The 22656-nt window shown below is 47.0% G+C and overlaps 1 protein-coding gene across 1 annotated transcript in view; it reads right to left on the bottom strand.

Annotated features, from left to right (window-relative positions):
- The window catches only part of LOC119971133 (putative phosphoenolpyruvate synthase), a 114399-nt gene extending 92869 nt beyond the window's left edge, over positions 1–21530 (bottom strand). Inside the window, exons 1-9 of the mRNA XM_038806300.1 lie at positions 21189–21530; positions 19743–19877; positions 17545–17669; positions 17179–17247; positions 15360–15473; positions 5299–5414; positions 4930–4985; positions 3077–3129; positions 1942–2069 (exon numbers count right to left, since the gene is read on the bottom strand). Coding sequence (XP_038662228.1) covers positions 1942–2069; positions 3077–3129; positions 4930–4985; positions 5299–5414; positions 15360–15473; positions 17179–17247; positions 17545–17669; positions 19743–19877; positions 21189–21530 — 1138 coding nt within the window. The remainder of the gene's footprint in view (positions 1–1941; positions 2070–3076; positions 3130–4929; positions 4986–5298; positions 5415–15359; positions 15474–17178; positions 17248–17544; positions 17670–19742; positions 19878–21188) is intronic.
- Between the last annotated feature and the right edge of the window lie 1126 nt (positions 21531–22656).

Raw genomic sequence — 22656 nt, 5'->3', positions numbered from 1 at the left:
CTTAGTCATTTTTTGGGCCTTAGAACATAGAACAGTACAGCACAGAACAGGCCCTTCGGCCCTCGATGTTGTGCCGAGCAATGATCACCCTACTTAAACCCACGTAACCCGTATACCCGTAACCCAACAATCCCCCCATTAACCTTACACTACGGGCAATTTAGCATGGCCAATCCACCTAACCCGCACATCTTTGGACTGTGGGAGGAAACCGGAGCACCCGGAGGAAACCCACGCACACACGGGGAGGAAGTGCAGACTCCACACAGACAGTGACCCAGCCAGGAATCGAACCTGGGACCCTGGAGCTGTGAAGCATTGATGCTAACCACCATGCTACCGTGAGGCCAAAAATCTTTCTGTTAAATCACACCCGCATCTTCCATGGTGGGGTTTGAACCCAGGTTCTCAGAGCATTACCCCTGGTTCCTCAATTACTAGTCCAGTGGCAGTACCACTACACCACAGCCTCCCCCATAAAAGCTGGTGAGAAGCACCCTGCCAGAAATGACATTTAAAAATCTTTCTGTTAAATCACACCCGCATCTTCCATGGTGGGGTTTGAACCCAGGTTCTCAGAGCATTACCCCTGGTTCCTCAATTACTAGTCCAGTGGCAGTACCACTACACCACAGCCTCCCCCCCTTGGGCAGTTTCTCCCAGTCCATCCCACACTGAGAATTTTTTTCAGCAATGGGGAGATGGACTGCCCGGTGAGACCGGCTCCTCAGATTCTCCGAAATGAAACAGCACCCCGTTTGTTAGTGAGATTGTTTTTGGTGCCGCCGGTGCCAGGAAACACTTGGCTAAATGACGGGACTCTGTTTCATTTCCTAAAAAATGGATAATGGTTCCTAGAAACAAAGTCCAGGATTTTCCGATCCGACTCAAGTGAATGGATGTTCGACTGGCTCAGCTCACCACGTCCGTTGTGACGGAACCCATCGCAGCTAGGCGGAACATCCCAGCCTTAAACTGTCCAGAATATTAGAAAGGGTGAAGTGAACGAACAACTTCCTCAGCATCAGAATATTAGAAATTCACGAACAAGAGAAAATCATTCAGCTCAATAAAGCCCGTTGATGAATTTAGCCATAAATGCCGATTCACATTGTAGAAATATAGAAAACAAAAGATGGCGTGATTTGGTAAAGGAAGACATGACAGAAACTTGGATATTGTTGTTGTTGTTGTCTTGAAAGGATGAATTCTGCATTCTCAAAAATGCTGTTCCATTATTGAAAATTACAAGTGAATTCAACAGCCGATATGTCTTGGGTGGGATTCTCTGATCCCGAGGCTGTGTTGACGGCGTCATAAACGCCGTCGTAAAATGCGACGGCGTCAACAGGCCCCCAGGAAGCGATCCTGTGCCTGACCGGGGGCCAGCACGGCACTGGAGCAACTCGTGCAGCTTCAGCTGCCGATACCAGCGTCAAACGGGCACCACGGGTCTGCGCATGCATGCTGCGGCCGGCGCGAATTCACGCATGTGTGTCCTGACGAGCGAGAACTCGCGCATGCGCGCTAGTTGCCTTCTCCGTGCCGACCCGGCGCAACATGGCGGAGAGCTACAGGGGCCTGGCGCGGAGGAATATAGGCCCCCACCAGGAGAAGCAGGTCCGCCGATCGGTAGGCCCTGATCGTGGGCCAAGCCACAGTGGAGCCCCCCCCAGGGTTGGATCCCCCCCCCCCCCCCCCCCACCAGGCTACCCCCCACAGGATGAACGCTGAGGTCCCACCAGGTAGGACCACACGTGAACGGCGCCGGCGGTCCTCGGCCTATCTCGGCGGCCACTCGGCCCAACGCGTGTGGAGAATTGTTGGGGGGCTGCGTAGAGTGGAATCATTGCAGAGCAGCATCGCGTGAATCCCCCCCACCCACCCCGGCGATTCTCCGACTCGGCCTGGAGTTAGAGAATCCCGTCCTCCTCTTCTCACCTGCTGTAAAGCTGATTCTGTACAGATCGTCAACGATTCCGTCATCAGCGATATCTGCTAAAGAGGCGTCTGACCAGTCAATCCCGGCCTTCCTCCCATTTGGAAACATCACATAACCTGTATTCATACTGGAAGAACATCATCGGATATTTACTCATTGAATGGGTTCAATCCTCTTTTGAAGTTTATCTGTACTATAAAAAATGCAAGTCATTCCTGACACGTACATCTGAAGTCAGAAGGAATTCACGATGTCTTGACACATTGATCAATATAATGTGCACTGAGACTTGGACAAGGAATGTTAATCAAAATTTGGGGAGGGAGTTTCTGGCTCTTCCCGACAGGGGGATCTTCCGGTTCTGCTGAAGGCAATCCAATCCCCTCACCCACCCACCCACCCCTCCCCACCCACCATGGCGGGTTCCCCAGCGGTGGGATTGGTGAAGCACGCAAGACCGCCGTAAATAACGGTGGGGCCAGAAGACCCTACTGGCAGCCAATGAAAAGCCACCTTGGCAAAACACACCACCCGGCGGTGGGGGTGGGGGGGGGGGGGGGGGGGGGGGGGGGGGGGGGGTGGGGGGGGGGGGTGGGGGGGGGGGCAGTGGGGGCAAAACCCTCACCCTTGGTTTCTGAAATAATAAGCCAATGCCTCTTATTCAGGGTCTGACGCCGAAATAAAAGGCAGCAACAGTGAATCAAACAACAAACTTAAACATAATGAAGTTCCAATGGCGCCAATCAGACCATTCGTACAATTTATCTCCTCGCTTCAGACAGCCAGATAATTATCCTTTTGGCTGTGATCTACCTTATCGAGACACTGAAGCCAATTCCTGGGAATGTCAGACTGTCACCCCTTAACATATTCCTTCTGCCTCAGAGTGTGAGAAGATGGAAACTTAAAAATGTTGGTAGAATCTGTCTAAAAATGTGTCAACCTAAAGAGGTAGATGTGGAGAATCAAATTGTCCTCTTTTCATAAATATCAAAATATCACTGTCAACAGATGTAACGGCAATAAAATAACGCGGCGAACATTAAAGATCCAATAGCTGCTCCCAATTTCACGGTTGATGCAGATCCTTGAAGTGAAATACAAGGTGTATTTTAGAGCGTGTGTAATACTTACTGTGTGATGGTTGTTTGAAAGGAGATGCACAGCAAATTTACTGATATCCCAGTCTGCAGAGAGAAAAATAACTTGTTCTTTCACTGTTCAGAGACCCAAGTGAAGTAATGTAGATGGCAGCACAGGGCACCATAAGGGTTATAAAGGGCAGGAGAGAAGATAAGAGAAATTAAGTGATAACAAGGTTTTCATAAGAATGTTGGAGAAAAGGGACATTGAGATGCTCACGGTTTTGAAAGGATATTAAACAATTGGGGGTGGCACGGTGGCACAGTGGTTAGCACTGCTGCCTCACAGCGCCATGGACCTGGGTTAGATTCCGACCTTGGGTGACTGTCTGGATGGAGTTTGCACTTCCTTCCCGTGTCTGTGTGGGTTTCCTCCGGGTGCTCCAGTTTCCTCCCACAGTCCAAAGATGTGCAAGTTAGGTGGATTGGCCAAGCTAAATTGCTCCTAGGTGGGGTTGCGGGGATAGGGTAGGAGATTGGGCCTAGGTAGGGTGCTCTTTGAGAGGGTCAGTGCAGGCTCAATGTGCTGAATGGTCGCCTTCTACACTGTAGGGTTCTATGGTTCAATTGGAATTAAGCAGGAGCGGTAAAATTATATACATGCTTCAAATTCTTCACAATCTTCGAGAAAGGCTTGCGCTTTGAAATTATGGTGTCTGTAAATTAGCTCATGACTCCTTAATTCACTCAGATCCAACTTCTTTGCCCAATATGTACATGAACATAGTTGTTAACCTGTGTATTTTAAACAGTTAAACATCTTCATTAAAATAAATGAATTGTATCTCGGGTTATTAGGCAAGGTAACCTTCACACAGTTAATGTTCAAGAACCTAGGAGGTGGTGTTCTCATGAATCTGCTGCCCTTGTTCTTCTCGATGGTAGCGGTCGTAGGTTTGGAAAGTGCTGTCTCGTGAGCTTTGGTGAGTTCCTGCAGCGCATCTTGTAAATGGTAGACGCTGCTGCCCACTGTGCTCTGGTGGTGGGAGGAGTGCGGCAGTAGCAGTTTGAGGAGCCAGTCCACTCCAATTAATGAAAAGTGGCACAGGGGTTCATTCTCAAGGGTCAATGGAGTCAGAAACAATTGGGAGTAAGTGAAGACCAGCAAAGCAGAACAGAAACAAATGCTAGCACAGACTTCAGCTGAACCGAATGAACTCTTGTGGTTAACAGAGATGTGAAACTTTTTATGTTTTCCTGATTTGTCACCCAAGTCTACATTAGGTGAGCAACCTAACTGAAATAATTTCTTCAACATGAGAGGAGAGTAAACTTTTAAATCAAGACGGGTTATTATTGCTTCATTATCATTTTGGTCTTGTTAATAATTAAGATAAAAAAATATAATTAATGTCTCAAAGTGCTCGTATGAAGTCTACTTTTCTGTTAAATTAGTTTTCTTATTCAATCGTTTTACTGCTTGACTGCGAGTAATGGTATTGGACAGGTGTACGACCAGGAGGTATCTGTAGTTCCCAGCAGGAATAATAGTCTCAGAGGAATCCATACATAGAAAATAGAAGCAAGAGGAGGCCATTCGGCCCTTCGGGCCTGCTCCGCTATTCATTGTGATCATGGCTGATCATCAAGTTCAATACCCTGATCCCCCTTCCCCCTATATCCCTTGATCCTGACAATAAGCATTTTAAATTAGTTGTTAACCTCCTTACTTAAGATAAGTAGTTGGCTATTTAAATTATGCACATGAGAGTTTAATATGGAAGGCACAAATAATGATAAGAGGGAATAATGATACAATGGCGGAAATTAAACTGAACCTGGAAATGAGAAGCAGCTCTCTGAATTATCTCTAAAACCAACCATTAAAAAATTATAATCTCTTACCTCAAAATGTACAATAAATGCAGAGTAGCGATAGATATCAGTCCACTTCCAAATACCTAAGACGTTTTGGGAACAACTTTAAAGTCTCAACATATTGACACAGAAAACGTTTTTTTCAAGGCCGTATGAGATATTCATTGCATCTAATATTAAAATCAAGTTTTGGCATAATATGAATAATCTAAGCACAATATTTATGTGAAAATAGACAATATATTCAGGGTCAGCGTTTTTACATTTATATGACATATGTTTCCAGTAAAATTACAGAAGAATTTAAATGTAATTCAGCAGATTTTAGCAACCAATACAATTCGTTAAAACGTTGAACCTTAAGCATTGGGTAATGAAACAGTTAAATTTTCTTACCAGAAGAATGGCTCCTCAACCCCCTCAGCAGAAGCTCTTTCCTGTCATACCCCTCGATTTCTAGTTTCCCGACAAACTGACCCCACTGTTCGTGGTGCGACAATTGTTGGCAACACCTAAAAGTACAGTAAGGTACATAGTGATAGAAATTATAGCACAGCCATTTGACCCATCATACCAGCCTCTTCAACCCTTCGAATGCTATCTTCTGATCCCTGTCACAAAACTCCTTGTATCACAGAAAAGCTGAGAGATGTTAATTTGACTGACAAATCTGAAACCCGGTTTCCAAGGAGCTGGCTGGCAGCAGAAGGTTGGTGAGTAAAGGGGTAAACACAATTTGTGAATCTCCCACATCATTGAGCAAGGGGAATAATATCCACTGGTGCTTCACAGCGGCAGATGGAAAATGGATGCCAAGTCACGAGACAATTTAGCAAGGGTGACTTTGGTCAAAGAGCTGGTTTATGATTTAACGGGGTATGACTTGATGTCGCAACGAGGTTGTTGAATCTCGCAAGAGGCCACACGCTGGATTTACAATGCTTGAGACGTCACGCAAGCTTGAACTGAACCTCGCAAGATCTCGCCCGTGTTAGGCACTAATGACCTCCCCAAAGAGACCTCGACAGGATGCCTTTATTAACTTGGAAAATCCCAGTGGCAATATTTTGAACCCTGGAACGGGCAGGCTCTGAGCCCTCAGTGTCGGCTCTTCCTGGCACTGTGACCCCAATCCTGTGGTTGAACACACTTTCTCTGGCAACGGAAGGAAGAAATAAAAGGTCGCACACAGTTCTTGTTCAGGTGTTGTACGGCTTCTATTTGATGGCACGAGTTGGTTGCGTCGAAAGAGTTGAATCCAGTACCTGAATTCCTGTTGGGAGGGAAGCCACGTTCCCCCCCCCCCCCCCCCCCCCCCCTCACCCACCGCCCCCCCATCAGACACAAACATGGACCCGTTGTAATGACAGCTGGGGGTATTTCCCAGGCCATTGGAGACCACCAGGTGGTCGGGGACAGAGGTGGGTGGCATTCTAGAACTCTCTTTGGAACCTGGGAACCTTGGCACTGCCAGTGTGGCACCCGAACAGGATGGCAGGCTGGCAGCATGGCAGGGTGGCAGTGCTAGGGTGTTCGAGTGGCAAATTGGCATTGCCAGGGATAGGGCCTGGGGGGAACCTTACCAGCTGGAGGTGGGGTGAGTTGGTGTTCCTGGTGCCTTCCCAAGATTGCTGGGGGAGGGGGGGGGGGGGATGGAGAGAGGGTCAAAAATGGGTGGGGGAGTGCTGGAGTGGGGAGGAAGATTGGGGGAGCAGGAATGGCTCTACGTGAGCCCTTGGTGGAGAGAAACTCCCTGTGCCTCCAAAAACTGGCAAATTGCCATTGCACTGGAGCCATCGACAGACACCCCGCTAAGCCGATCGATACCGGATATAAATCTTTTCCGGTTAATTTGTGGTCGTGGGTACGAAGGAGCAGAAGGAAGTAGAGGGGCTTGGGAGGGGATTTCAGTGAATAGAAACCAGACATAACTGACAATTGCAGAGCAAAGAGAGGGAAGTGATGCACAGAAAGTCATAGATGGTGAAATAAATGATCAAGCTAGACAATGACATGGGATTTAAGCACAAATGAGATAATGCTAAAAAGACTTTGTGGGGTGGGATGAGGTGGTGGGTGATCTCCATACATCAGTGAGGGCAGAGGTCTTGACTGCCCATGATTTTCCAATGTCAATATATTAAAGATATGGAAATAACCGCAGACAGAAGAGATCCAGTAACAGCAATTTGGATGAGCTGAAGTTTCTGGACAAGGAGGTTAGGCGTCTCCCAGAGAGCATTAGAATAATTGAATCTGAAAGTGATAAAGACATAACTGAGGGCTGGCGCCGCATTTGTGCACAGGTAAGTACAGAAATGGGTAATGGTCTGGAGTCGAAGTGAAATCATAAAAAGTCTTAGAACCTACAGTGCAGAAAGAGGCCATTCGGCCCATCGAGTCTGCACCGACCCACTTAAGCTCTCATTTCCACTCTATCCCCGAACCCAATAACCTCTCCTAACCTTTTTGGACACTATGGGCAATTTAGCAAGTCCAATCCACCTAACCTGCACGTCTTTGGACTGTGGGAGGAAACCAGAGCACTCGGAGGAAACCCACGGAGACACGGGGAGAATGTGCAGACGCCGCACAGACAGTGACCCAGCCGGGAATCAAACCTGGGACCCTGGCACTGTGAAGCCACAGTGCTAACCACTATGCTACCGTGCTGCCCAAATTATTATTCAGCCTGCCACAGTGAGATGGGGGAGCGATGGATAAGGGTGTGGAGATTAAATGGAATGGTGAAGACAATAGATTTGACCAAGAAAGGGGATGAGGAATAATGCATCACGAACACAGTAAACATGTGTAATAAATGATAATGTAGCACAGCACATTACTGTAAAAATGTAGAGTATATAAACAGTGGCCTATAACATAGACATAGAACAGTACAGCACAGAACAGGCCCTTCGGCCCTCGATGTTGTGCCGAGCAATGATCACCCTATTCAAACCCACGTATCCACCCTATACCCGTAACCCAACAACCCCCCCCCCCCTTAACCCTACTTTTTAGGACACTACGGGCAATTTAGCATGGCCAATCCACCTAACCCGCACATCTTTAGACTGTGGGAGGAAACCGGAGCACCCGGAGGAAACCCACGCACACACGGGGAGGACGTGCAGACTCCACACAGACAGTGACCCAGCCGGGAATCGAACCTGGGACCCTGGAGCTGTGAAGCATTCATGCTAACCACCATGCTACCATGCTGCCCTGTGAAGCGGGATTCTCTGTTTCAGGAACTAAGGGCGGGTTTTTCCTTCCGTTTCACCTGATTTCAGGAAATCCCCAGGCTGCCAGCAAAACTGAGAATCCCGACGGCGGAGAATTCAGCCGAAGTGTTGATGCCGAGACTAAATCGGTGGACTTCTACCACAACTAAATTGCCGTCAGTCCCGGAGAAATTCAGGATCCGTCAATGTGCGAGCACCAGCACCATGTGGAATACGATAGATTCCAAAGGAAAGTGGTGTCCAAATTGCCAAGGTCGGGATTGCCACCTATTAGCACTCTGCCGCCTCCCACCCCCCCCCCCCCCCCCCCCAACACACACACACACACTCACCCCAGCAAACAAGATGGCAGCAAGGAGAGCAGCACCCCGGTTTCCAGACGGTGAACTGGTGAGCCTACTGGATGCCGTGGAGGAGAGGGACCACCCTCTACCTCGGGGTGGGAAGGAGGCTGCCACCCACCGCCGTACACCGAGTCTGGCACTGGTGGCAGAGGCCTTGAGCACCATGGGCCCCACTGCATGGACTGGACAGCAGTGCTGGAAAAAGCTGCACAACCCCCTTCAGGGCGACCAAGGTGAGTAGGCAGCACTGTGCCCCTGGCACTAACCAGCGTCCTGCACACCTGTAACCCCACCCCACCCCCACCACGCAAGGGCAATCGAACCCCACCCAATGGCAGTGTGCTCACTCCCCACCCTCCAACACATGCCAGCACCCATACCGGCTGCCATGGCTGGGTGTCCTAGCCACGATGGCCAGCAGCTTCCCAACCCCTGTGCTGCCCGTGTCTGAGTGCCTCACACTGTGCATTGTCTGTTGCCCTCCGCCCCCCCCCCCCCCTCCCCCGCAGTAGAAGGCTACCCACAACTGCCGTGAGAGAATGAAGACTGGAGGGGGACTGTCGGACCTACGGCCTCTCACCGAAGTGGAGCAGAAGGCACTGGACCTGGTCAGTGGGCCTGGAGAGGGCAGTCGCCAAGGAAGAGGTCAGCGTCAGGCGACCAAGAGAGACCCATCAGTTTTGCAGTTTCCCATGTCATGGGTGGTATGACCCCCCCCCCCCCCCCCCCCCAACACCACACGCACACCACACCCTCACCATCCCCATCCCACCTCCCCACACCACCCCCTCACCAACCCATCATCAGCCCCTCACTATCATCCACCATCCCCCTCATCACCCACCCATCACCCCGACCCATGGTCCAATCATGCGCCGTGTGTCTTGCAGGATCACTTGGCAATGAGGCTGACCCTTCTGGTGTCCTCCACCTCTGACCCCAACCCCAAGCAGTCCCAGCGGTGAGGAGGTGACAGATAGCGCAGAGACCCCTGAAAACCCACCCCATGGCACCAGTCCGGGGGTGACTGACATTACATCAGGTGGAGGTAGGAACTCCAGAGGGGGTGGACGATCTGAGGGTGGCCTGACACCGGGGACCAGTTGCCACCCAGACGGGTCTTGGGCTTCTGGAAAGAGTGTCCTATTGATAATGCAGATGTAAATACAGAGCCAGGGACTACATGAGCAGTTGTCAGCAACCATCCAGTGTCTGCAGGTGCATTCGGAGGAGTCCAACATCTGCAGGAGCAGGAGGCAGTGCCGACATTGTGTGCCACCCAGGCCAACACTGAGAGTGTGGCATCTGCAGTGGTGGCCGTGGGGTGAAAGTATCAGCCATGGGTCAGGATGTCCAAGGCCTGGGGCACTCTGTTCGGGCGGTGGCTGAGGCGCAGGACAGGGCTGTCCTGTCACAGGCAGCCATGTACCAGGGCCACCTGGACATGGACATGGCACTCCGGAGCTTGGCCCATTCACAATGCGTTCTGGCTGAGGGCATCATTGTCATTGCCTGGGCACTGGCTGACCTGATCCAGTCCCTGAGTGATATGGCACAGTCCCAGAGGATGGTGGCCCAGTCCAGTGCTCCATGGCTGTAAGCATCGAGATCCTGGTCGAGACCAGAGCGGGCCTCCAGGACTGATGACGCCAGGTGGCGGGAGATCCTCAGGAGTTTGCCCTGGTTGCAACCCCGTCCCATGGAGTAGCCCGGGGGCGATTGGGCATCACGAGGGAGGAGGAGTTGATGGGGCCCATGCCAGTGACACCTGTAAAGGAGGTGCTGGAATATCACAACGCCTTGGACTCACCCCCTCCAGTTCCTGGCCCATCTGATGGCAGTGGGCATAACAGGCTGGCACAGTGCCACCTGGGACTGCTGAGCGTTGGCCAGCCATGCATGCCCGGTCGCTCCAGAAGTCGGCTGCCAAAGGAGACCCAGGTCACAGGGCGAGAATCACAGCGAGAAGTTGGAGGTGGGCCGCCCTCATCCCTCTACACCCCAACTCCCCCCACCCTCTCACCCCGTACCACGCCCCCACCTCCACCACCCAAGGGTTTGGTGGGACTGTGTGATGGAATGGCCAGCTTGCATGCAGGGATCACCCAGGTGGACGGTGGAAAGTGCTAAGTGGTCAGGAGTTAGACATTGTTGAATGATGTGGAGCACCAGAGCTCATCGTGGAGCGGCTCGTCATCATCCTCCATCCCATGGACCTGATCTCCCCATGAACTTGAACCGCTGTTACCGCCAACCCAAGGCCTGGTGTTCATCCCCCGTCTCCGGCACATCACCCCTCTGCTGCACGATGCTGTGGAGGATGCAGCAAGCCACCATGATGTGGGAGATCTTCCTAGCGCTATACTGGAGGGCCCCTTAAAAGCGGTCCTGGGGCCTGAACTGCATCTTCAAGGTGCCAAAGCGATCAAGCCCCAGGTCGCAGCATGGGCATCGTTGTAGCAAGTCTCCTCGTTGGTCTGAGGTGGCGTCATCAGCTACAATCACAGCAGATAGACCCTCTTAGCAGGAGCAACCAGAGAGATTATGATTATTTGTGATTAACACAAACACTTCAGAACCCTACAATATATGTAATTATGGCAGCAGCCTGCAGGCAATTCATTAATACAAAATTAAAATACTGTGAATGTTGGAAATCTGAAATCCATAGAATTTATACAGTGCAAAAGGTGGCCATTCAGCCCATCGAGTCTGCGACCTGGCCCTCTGAAAGAGCTCCCTCCCTAGGCCCACTCCCTCACCCTTACCCGTAGCTCCACATATTTGGACATAAGGGCCAATTTAGTTTGGCCAATCCACCTAATCTGCACATCCTTGGACTGTGGGAGGAAGCCGGAGCACCCAGCGGAAACCCACGCAGACACGGGGAGAACGTGCAAACCCAACACAAACAGTCACCCAATGCCGAAATTGAACCCGGGTCCCTGGTGCTGTGAGGCAGCAGTGTTAACCACTGTATCACCGTTGAAAGTGCAAAATGCTGGAAGTACCCGTCAGGAAAGACAGCATCTTCGAAGAGAGGGACAGCGTTTCGGAATCGCAAAGGATTTGTTTTATGAAAGTAGTGTTTGCAGAAATATCTCCTTAGGTAGTACAAAGTGAAATTTTGTTCCAGAACCCTTCTATGAAGTGAGCTGCTGCTCGTGGGCAGCATGGTGGCACAGCGGTTAGCACAGTTGCTGCACAGCTCCAGGGTCCCAGGTTCGATTCCCGACTTGGGCCACTGTCTGTGCGGAGTCTGCACGTTCTCCCGTGTCTGCGTGGGTTTCTGCTGTGATGGACTTAAATCAGGAAAATGAAATTAGGCTGGATAACCTGTTTGTTTGACACCGACACAGTGGGCCAAATAACCTAATTCTTTGCTGTAAATCTTTTATCTCCCTATGTCTCTTGTACAATGTTATCCCCAGTTTGTCTCGATTGCACTAGATTAGATGCTATTTCAAGGAACTGATGAAAGGTGACATACCTGAAACATTGCGTGTGATCTTGTGCCCTTCCCCCCCTGCGGGGACACGTCCACTATCCCCCCTCTACCTCCACCCCCATTAAGCCTGTGGCAGAAAGGCTCGGTGGACGTCCTTCACACCTCACCGCCAATTGAGACCCTCAAATGGGCAAGTAAGGCCCACCTAATGGCGTTTCAAAAAATTCATTGATAGGAAGTGGGCGTTGCTGGCTAGGCCTCATCCAGCCGCTGCCGGTATCAAAGCAACAGTGGGCAGGGGTCTCATCATGCAGACTTAATAACAAGTAAATCCTGTTTGCTTGCAGGCTCCAGGGGTGGGCTGGAGTGGAGTACCTTGTTCAAAGGCACTTAGTCGAGGAACCCAGTATCAGGAAGGGAGTCGAATGGTCATAGTTTTACAGCACAGAAAAAGGCCCTTCAGCCCATTATATCTACACTGGCCATCAAGAGCCTATCTCTCCTAACCCCATTTTCCAGCTCGTGGTCCGTGTCCTTGTATGCTACGACATCTCAAGTGCTCATCTAAATCCTTCTTTTCCACCCAGATGGCGGTGGGAATCATGGACCTCACTTCCTGAAAGGGTGGTAGAGACAGGAACCTTCACAACATTGAAGAGCTTTTACTCAAATCCCCTCTAATTTTCCTGTCCCTGATTTTAAATCAATGTCCCTTGGTTATTGACTCCTCTGCTAAGAGCAACAGTTTCTTATTATCTACCCTATAGATGTACTTCATACTTTTGTACACTGCGGAAAGTACAAATGCCAAATTTCAAACGGTCACAACTATCTATGCTACATGAGAAAATGGTAAGCAAGTCTCCTCTGATTTTCCGTGTTATTGGCATGGGGAAAGCAATGGGGTATTACAGGCTCCCCAGGTTTCTGTGTGATTTAGAAGCAATCCTGAGTGTGCTGATAGCTACTCCAACAATTTTAGATAATCTGTCGAGCTCACAATGAGGCTCATTTACATTTGCTAGACATGACATCCATTCATTCGCTGGGACCCGTTCTCTGCAAACAATAGTTATATATTCAAGCCGTGTACCTTTTTTGAATTGCCCAGAAGGGTAGGGGAGCTTCTGGCTCCTGTTTGGTTTCTCCATAGCAATGTTTTGCCAATCAGAGTGGACTTGCCAACCAATTAGCAACCTTTTCTCCTATAGTATAACATGTTGTAATGGGGAAAGATTTCAGGAGCATCCTGAAGGATAGAGGTAAAAGGCAAATAAATTTAGGGAGTAAGTTCCAGGGCTTAGTGCTCAAGCAGCTGAAGGCATTCCCAAATGACCCTGGAACATTGAGCAGCCTGGTTGAGGTACTTTATCTCAGTGTTTTTCAAACTTTTCTTCCGGAGACCCATTTTTACCAACTAGCCAACCTTCTGGGCCCAACCCGGCCGATCTTCGCGACCCACACCGGCCGACCATTGCGACCCACACCGGCCGACCTTCACGACCCACGCCGGCCAACCTTCGCAACCCACCGTTTACCCTTACCTTATTTGCTGCTGACAAAATGGAGGAATCGCAATCGTGCCCAAAGCCCGCGATGTCAATGTTCAGGGGGGCATGACCTCCTCTCTGCCTCCCTTCGGGTAGGAAGATTACATAGAATTCTTTTTAAAATCTTCTGCATCTCCGATTGCGCAAATTCACGGCCAACAGCCTCAGCAGCCGGCTTCAATTAAGATTTAAAAAGTTGATATCTCTTGGTTGAAGTTACAGCTGCGGTGAAACCATCGTTGGATCGCTCACCATTCTTGGAGTAAGAAACTTACATTTCATTAGCATCGAAGTTCAGAAAGCAACCAGTCACATCATTCGCCCCGAACTTTTTGCAGCCGGGTTTTAATAATGCCGGCTGCGAACGGTCTTCAAAAAGGCTGCAACCAGATTTTTAAAAATGCGGTTGCACTGCGCATGCGTGCCCGCTCATCGGTGCACATGCGCAAAGCCCTGCGCTTGAGCACCGATAAGCGGGCACGCATGCGCAGTGTAGCCGCATTTTAAAAAAAATATGTTCGTGGCCATTTTGAAGGCTGCTTGCAGCCGGCATTGTTAAAAGTCGGCTGCTGCGGCTGTTGCGCGCGGATTTGCGCGATCAGGAGCGCCGCAGACGGTTCTGCGACCCTCCCGACACCCGCCCGTGACCCACCCACGGGTCATGCCCCCGACTTTGACAATACCTGCTTTATCTGATCCAACCAGATCTAGCAATGAATGGTAAAACAGGTTGTTCACCACAAACATTTCTTGAGCTTAAAGCAGTGTAGAACATAGAACAGTACAGCACAGAACAGGCCCTTCAGCCCTCGATGTTGTGCCGAGCAATGATCACCCTACTCAAGTCAACGTATCCACCCTATACCCGTAACCCAACAACTCCCCCTTAACCTTACTTTTTAGGACACTACGGGCAATTTAGCATGGCCAATTCACCTAACCTGAACATCTTTGGACTGTGGGAGGAAACCGGAGCACCCGGAGGAAACCCACGCACACACGGGGAGGACGTGCAGACTCCACACAGACAGTGACCCAGCCGGGAATCGAACCTGGGACCCTGGAGCTGTGAAGCATTCATGCTAACCACCATGCTACCGTGCTGTAGATGAGGGCTTTGCGAGGATGAGGATGATTAATGGTTTTAGTGTGGACAAGGGCATCCGAGGTGGAGGAGAGGGTTTGATTGAATAGATCAATAACTGTGGAAATAACATGGTGAATGGAGGGTCATTAAGGGCATCACGGTAGCATTGTGGATAGCACAATTGCTGGACAGCTCCAGGGTCCCAGGTTCGATTCCCGGCTTGGGTCACTGTCTGTGCGGAGTCTGCACATTCTTCCCGTGTGTGCATGGGTTTCCTCCGGGTGCTCCGGTTTCCTCCCACAGTCCAAACATGTGCAGGTTAGGTGGATTGGCCATGATAAATTGCCCATAGTGTCCAAAATTGCCCTTAGTGTTGGGTGGGGTTACTGGGTCATGGGGATAGGGTAGAGGTGTGGACCTTGGGTAGGGTGCTCTTTCCAAGAGCCGGTGCAGACTCGATGGGCCGAATGGCCTTCTGCACTGTAAATTCTATGATTAGCTTGAGAGTGCAGTTGTAAGTGATTTGACTGAATTTTCACCAGGTATGAATACAGAATGAAGTGGTCTTCAGAGGGGCAAGGGGGATCAGAAATGATTAAGAATTTAAAAAGAAAAGTAATGGAGATTACCTTATCTACGCTTGACATGTTGGAAGTAGAAAGACCATGTGAAACGGTGAAGTTAAAGTGGGGCATATAGGAGTGTTTATATGAACAGTCATTGAACACAAATTAGGGTTGATTCATTCGTATCAAAATATCTCTGATAACCTGTACTCACATATTCATGTTTTCAATGAATCTTCTGTTCCATTTCTCCTTTGCAATGCCCCGAGCAAGTGCCCGAGGATGGATATCAGTCTCAAAATCAAACACACAGGTAAAAGCTGACCAGCTGAGGAGAAAAGGAGTAAAATTAATTCGGCAAATGATACATTTTATGGGGTGTTGAAGGTTTCATTACAATGTTTTGAAAATTAATATTAACAGCTGTACATATTTCAGATGGAGGGTTAACTGAAAAAAAACTGAGGTCAAGTTGTGAAGCAATGCACGTCTGATTTATGCAAAAAGATTATTATTAGTATGGAAACATTACCTGACCAAGTTGCTTTGAACCATTTCATCGTTTAACCATTGAGGGCGACATTTGACCCATTACCTCATTGGTTTAAACGGAGAATTGGCCAGGGCAAATCGCCTGGAGGTTAACTCAACAACTTACTGCTGGATTGCAGGTCACCCTGACCATCAGGTGGATCTGGATTTAAGTAGTATACATCCTGGAAACAGGCAAGAGCCTCTTTAGCATGTGAAATTAGAAGCAAATGCCATTGCTATGACTCAGACAATTTGTCCTCTACCCAAGTTGGTTCGGCAGTTCTTAAAGTCATAAGCCATGGATGGTCGAAGTCGAGAGACACTCATTTCCAGTGAGTGTTCAAAGAGTTTAAGATGCTTCTTGGGCAGTGGGAGCTCCCGAGGGGGCTCCTTACTGTTCTGTTCTTGGTCTGGCTCCAACAATCCAATGCCCTTTCTCCACCAATCTATTCCCTTCCATTGTTTAAGTTCTCCATGTTCTAATGGTGCAAGTTAACTGCTAGTATAAATCACCACTACTCACCCTCCAATCCTGCTGCTGCTCTCGTGGGACAGTGCCACCTTTTTTTTCAAATTTGCTATCCAAATTCCTGGATTTCTTTGGACATCAAGTCTATGTTTTTCCACTGAGAAAATAATTCCCCCATGGACCCTGACCCCCCCCCCCCCCCCCATTCCTCCCCCCGGGACCATCCCCCCATGGACCTCCCCAACAGAAACCCCCCTGGCACTCCCCCATGCCAGTAACCAGGCATGGCCCCCACGGGGTAGTGACAGAGGGCAGTGCTCAGGAACTGTCAGCAAGCAATGTCAAGGTACTTCCAGATCATGAACCTTTTTCCCCTTGGGGGCTGTATGTAGCTGTGAGCCCCTGGCGGGGACAGGTCAGCGGGTCCTCATTTATCATAAACTGCTGGAAACCCCGCCGACATGATAGTCATGCTGGCGGTAAGGAATATCCTTACGTGGGAGGAATAATACAGTGACAAAGCCCACAAATGATATTGAAATATATAGTAATGGGGTTTCTGATCTTTCATGGTGGCAACCCAATTATGTCATTGGTGGGTTGGGGACAATCTCAAGGTGAATTCCCGCTAGCGTAAAAGCCATTTGGGGACTCCCATTGGATTTTCCATCCTCAACCAGCTTTCCCGCCCACCAAAGACAGGGGGGAAAATCCCCTCAATATCCATTTGAGTTCTGTTTGACAGAAAATTAATAGCTGCTGTACAGAGGAAGCTTCACTGCCACTTGGCCTCAACACAATTTACTGTGCTATATTTATTGCTAAATAGTAGGTGGGATCTTCAGGTTCGGAACTATTTAAACTCCACCTCCACATTAAAAAAGGATGAAATACGGTCCTCACTGAAACCCATTATAAAATAAAGTAGTGGAGATGAGGCTTCACGATCAGAAAGATCATGAGTATTTATTATCGCTCAGAAATAAAGAATACTCTTTAAATCAATTTGATCATGAGTTATTTAACATACATAAATCCAAACTTGACATGGATAAGTTCCCCTTCCTCTTCACTCCATTCATGTCTGCATGGCCCCTTTCTGTAGAACAAAAGTATAAAATTAGATAAACGGAACAACAGCCATCCATTAACATCACTCCCTATATTAAGCCTGTTATCATCACACTTTCAGTAAGTGGTGTAGTTGACTGCTAACCATATCAAAGAAATGTTTATGTATCTGTATCGGAAAGCACACAAGTTATTTCGAATCAAATGGAAAATCTTTCCTGTCAGCTTATTGAGTTGGATGTAAAGGATTCAATTTGAATATCTCCAGCAATGTGAACAACATTATGTTACTATTGAAAACTGTTAGGTTTTAACCAGTACTGACCTCAGAAGCCCATTAAAGGAAATCCTCCACCGTTGATATGGTTCAAGACATTCCAGTTTTAGACCACCTCCACTCCAGCATTTCTCACTCTCTTCACGGACGATTGCATCAGGGTGGACAGGATGCTGAAAGGTTGAGAGCTATACCATTACCATAGTCTTCATAAATTGAGGCATCGCAGCAGTGTAGCAATTTATTATGCAAATTACATCTACTCTGATTGAGGATTACAGTATTGGGTAAATTTTGAAGGCCCTTACAAAATGTATCCTGACTACAATAGGGCACTTCATTTTTTTTCTAATCTTTCTTTGTCTCAGCCGTTTTCCTTTGGTCTATGTGCCTTTTTTGAATTCCCTGAATTACCATGGTGCGATTCAGCGGCCTCATAGTGTCTGACTTGGCCTTCATCGGGAATCGCAACGCTCAAAATGTCTCATGAGCTTCAACGGAATCTCGCGGCACGTTGCGATCGGGATCTCACTCTTGCTGGGTGAGATTCATGTGTGCATATTTAAATGGGCCATTAGGTTCATTTAAATATGCACTCACCAAATTCACCCAGGGTCCGGGATTCTCCGGCCTCACCAGCGAGGCCTCAACTAGGCACTGTTTGGTACTGGTTCGCAGAGTTGTGAACCAATCATGATGGCACTCTCGGGGAGTCTCGCTGTGGAGTTGATACCCTTGGGTGGTCGGGCACTGGGCAGAGTGGTAACCTGGCACTCCCCCTAATATCTGGGCACCTTGGCACTTCCACACTGACACCCTGTCAGTGCCAGTCTGACATTGACAGGGTGCCAAGATGGCACTGCCAGGCTAGCAGTGTCAAGGTGCCCAGATGCCAGTTTGTCCATGCTAGGGGTTGGGCCATGCCCATAAGAAGAGGTGAGGGGGGGGGGGGCTCAAGGACCCCAGAAGAAGAAGTTGGGTGAAGTGGGGGGTCCTGAAGCTGTGGATGGAGGCGCAGAGGGGGGTCGAAAGATCAGGGCTGCCTTTATAAATTACACCCCGAGCAGAGATCGCAATGCAGGAAATTACTTAAAAAGTGGCCTTGACAGGGAGTTCCTCATTAAGGCCAAAACAAACAGCAACGTGCTGTTGAAATGGGGTGTATCTTGGCTCTACAGATGTTAAGAAACGCCCTGCTAAATGCACAGTTCAGCAGACTTCAACTCAACTTTGCTGAATCCCGCCCCATATTTCTGAAAGTTCAGTATCATTTCAATAAATTAAAACCCAAATTGCTGACAAATTCCATTAACGTTCTTCATATATTTAAGTTCGAAGTATTTAAGCTGACGCACAGTACACTATTAAGGTACAATTTGACTGTATGCTTGGGAGTGTACTCCTTCCATCTCAAATGCCCTTAAAAATAACCTATTTCATCTGATACAGTGGAGTTTTATTGTTCATGGCCTGCGAATGCAAATCTCCCCCATAAGTGTCAGCTCGCAATTGGTGCTATTCTCATTTCTGAACCCTGCGAGGTGCTAAAGCCGCAATCGCCATAACTGCAGCACGTGATTCAGGCTGAATTATATAGTACTCAATATAGTACTGAGTAGCAATACAATGTAGGAGCTACCATTAAACCATCACAACATCTGCCCGTCAGACGAATATAGAAGGTATAATTTAATTATGCAAAAAAAAAAGACGGGAAGTTCCTGGCATCCAGGCCAACATTCTGCCTTCAACCATCATCATCAAAAAGAAAGATCATCTAGTAATTGATATAATTTGCAAGTCGACAGGATTCTGCTATGCACAGATGTATGTGGTGTTTGACCATTTAACACTTCAAAAGGAACTTGTTGCCTGCGAAGATGTACAAGTGTTACAAAAACAATATTTTTAGGAGTTCTTCGGTGAAATCAAAGGAAAGCAGATCAGTTATTTTCATCCTTTTTTTAAATCATGGTTTGGTCTGATCTAGTTGAAATGAACATGCAGCAGGAACAAAGCATTTACAATAACAGGATTAGTTATGCTCAGGTTTGGCATTGTGAAATAATGTTGAAAGATAAATGAATAACTAGGTGCATGCATATTGTTAAAGGATATATTAAAGTCAGTGTTCAGCAATTACATGCAATTATTCATGGGAAATTGCATTGTTTAATAAAAGTGAATTATTACACCAATTTGAAAGATTTTACAATTATTTGTAGCCTAGAATCAAAATTCTTTACCTCAAAGTTTCCAATGCCTTCAACTCGGAGGAACAGCCAGATTTCACACAGGCCATTTGGTCTTCTGCAAAGACGTAGTACAAATAGGGTTTTATCTGTTTCAGTGAATCCTATGAAGTGATTTGAATTGATAGCCTGGACAAATATAGAGTAGAAAGGGTTTAATCATTATTGTTGTGAATATGTGCCAAATTTGAAACCATTTATATGTATCAATGCAACGATTTTACAGAAAAATGTCAACATATCCTTCTATTTCTTTCTTCCCCCTGTACTTGTTTAGCTCTCACTTAAAGGCAGTTATGCTTGTTGCTTTAACTGCTCCAGTATTCCAATGTTCTCCTTTTTAGGTGAGAAAGACTTGAATACACTGCCTCTGAATTTATTTCAAGTTATTATAACAACATTGATCACGATACAATTCTGAAAACTGAGAACTCGATGGACTGAACAGTCTACTTCTGGACCATAAATGTTTCTGTGTTATATTGGGGACCATACATGATCTGATTAAGCATAGCTTATAACATTATGATTTTGGACTGAAAAACCAACCATGTTTGAGTACAGAACTTTCAAACATATGAAAGTTCTTCTTGGTCTCGAAGCAATAGTGGCAATATTGGCATTTGTGGCAGTAGTGTTTGGATGCATCATGCCTGAAGATAACAACATAAACTATTGACAATTAAAATAAAAACTTTAGACTACACCATTGAATTGCTTCTATTGTTTATTCTCTTTCCAAAATAATCTTTTGCCATTTTTTTAAATGTTCCAAAAAATAGATTCCTGCCTTATTTTACAACAGTATCAATTGCATATCATAGCTTTCTTGCAATTTCCTCAACTCATTCTCAACCTTACTTGAATCTTATCTGTGAAACACAATTGTGATTAGTTAAGTTGTATTCTGATCAGTAGGATCATCTAACTAAAAGAGAACGTAGGTAGAAAACAGTGTAAAAGTCGTAAATCCCCAAGAGTATAAGCACTGGAATGTTTGGGTGCAAGGAAAGTGGAATTTCTGTGGAGAGTGTAGGTATAGAATAATGTAGCTGCAGACATTGCTGGATATGGGGCTAGAGTAACTTTGGATACTATCAGTATGAAAAGGTAAAGTTGAAGCCAACCTTCAACAGCATTTTACTGTTGAATTATAAATCCAAGATCTAAATATCAAGCGGCCAATCAATGAGCAAAGCTTAAACATGTCTAACCTATACTTAAATTGACCATCACAACCATATCCAATTGTGTGAAACCGTTCACATGAAACTGTTATGAAATTAAAGGCTCCTGCAATCTCTACAAAAGACAATCATTATTCTTTTGAAGATGTAGTACACGGTCAGTTTGGAAACATATATTCCGAGGGTTCAGAGTGCTGGCTGATTCAGATAATGTGAAACTTACTAATGCAACATTAAAAATTAGTTGCCTTACCTGAGGGTGGCTCAGTAAATTTGGCACACATTCCATTTCTTTGGATGAAGGTCCAAGAAATGTTCCAGGCTCTCTACTTTCTGTTCCATCTTTTCCAATGCCGAATTCTTTTGCTCTATTGTGACCCAACCCCATGTTCTCTCTCTCCACGTCATTTTTAGTACCGGTTCCATTTTTCCTCCTGTTAATATGGTACAGGATTACAAAAAATAATTCTTTCAGTGCATTCCATCTCCCTGGAACAGAATATCTTCCATTTAATGGCTCTGGGTCTTCCTGTAGCAGATTCTTTACTACATAGATGCAAAGGAAAACTGACACGAGCAAAAATAGACTGATCATATTGGCCAGAGTGTGTAATTCTTTCCGTCCAGTGTCTAATATATGGTAATGATTGCTTAACGATATAGACAAGAGTATTGAAACATTGAGCTGGTTCCTTTTGCTCAATGCGATGATCCATTCAGTGCCTGACATGTAAAAGAGGAGGTAGTTCACTGAGCATGAGAGGGAAGTTGCTCCACTTACAGTATCTACCTGTTTGGCAAACCCTATAATTGACCTTCAATGGCTCATAACTTTGAAAGAAAAGCACTTTTATGTCAAATCAAGATTCAAGTTAACTTTTACTGTTTCCACCGTGACAAATTGAACTGAAACCCAACGATGCATGAAGCACCTTAAATTTCCAGGAACTACAGACATTTCTATCCATTTAAGTCACCAAAGATTTCAGCCAGTTATATGTTTTACACGTGATCAATGGGGAACAAGCACACACGCACTTACACACTATATTATTTCTGAAAATTTACATAATCTGAAAGCAACACGCCATGCAGCCCATTATTTCTGTGCTGAAGTTTATGCTTCACACAAATATCCTCCCACTTCTTTTCAACAAAGCCTATCAGCATAATCTTCGGATAATGCCAATCTCAAGCACAGTCTCCAACCCAGTGACCATAGGCCAGATATACAATAACTTTGACCCCTTTCCCAGACTATTGAAATGAAATGAAATGAAAATGAAAAATGAAATGAAAATGAAAATCGCTTTATTGTCACGAGTAGGCTTCAATGAAGTTACTGTGAAAAGCCCCTAGTCGCCACATTCCAGCGCCTGTCCGGGGAGGCTGGTACGGGAATCGAACCGTGCTGCTGGCCTGCTTTAAAAGCCAGCGATTTAGCCTAGTGAGCTAAACCAGCCCCAATGCAAACCTACTGCTTTGGTGTTATATTCCTGCCTTTCTATAAGCATACAAGACCTGAACAAAACTCAAAGTGGCATAAGGCAAGATCAAGCATGTTCATTCCAGACTTCATGCTTGATCATTCCAATGCCTTTCTCCCTATCACTTCACCTCTTGAATCACTATTTTAAGGAACACTAAATTCATCCCTGACTTGAGGCAACATTATGAATAACCCTTAAAACCCTCAAACCCACCTCTCAACAATCATCTCA

The sequence above is a fragment of the Scyliorhinus canicula genome, chromosome 9 (genome assembly GCF_902713615.1).
Source record: "Scyliorhinus canicula chromosome 9, sScyCan1.1, whole genome shotgun sequence".
NCBI lineage: Eukaryota > Metazoa > Chordata > Chondrichthyes > Carcharhiniformes > Scyliorhinidae > Scyliorhinus > Scyliorhinus canicula.
Note: the sequence above shows the minus strand (reverse complement) of the source record. Positions and strands in the feature narration are given on the sequence as shown.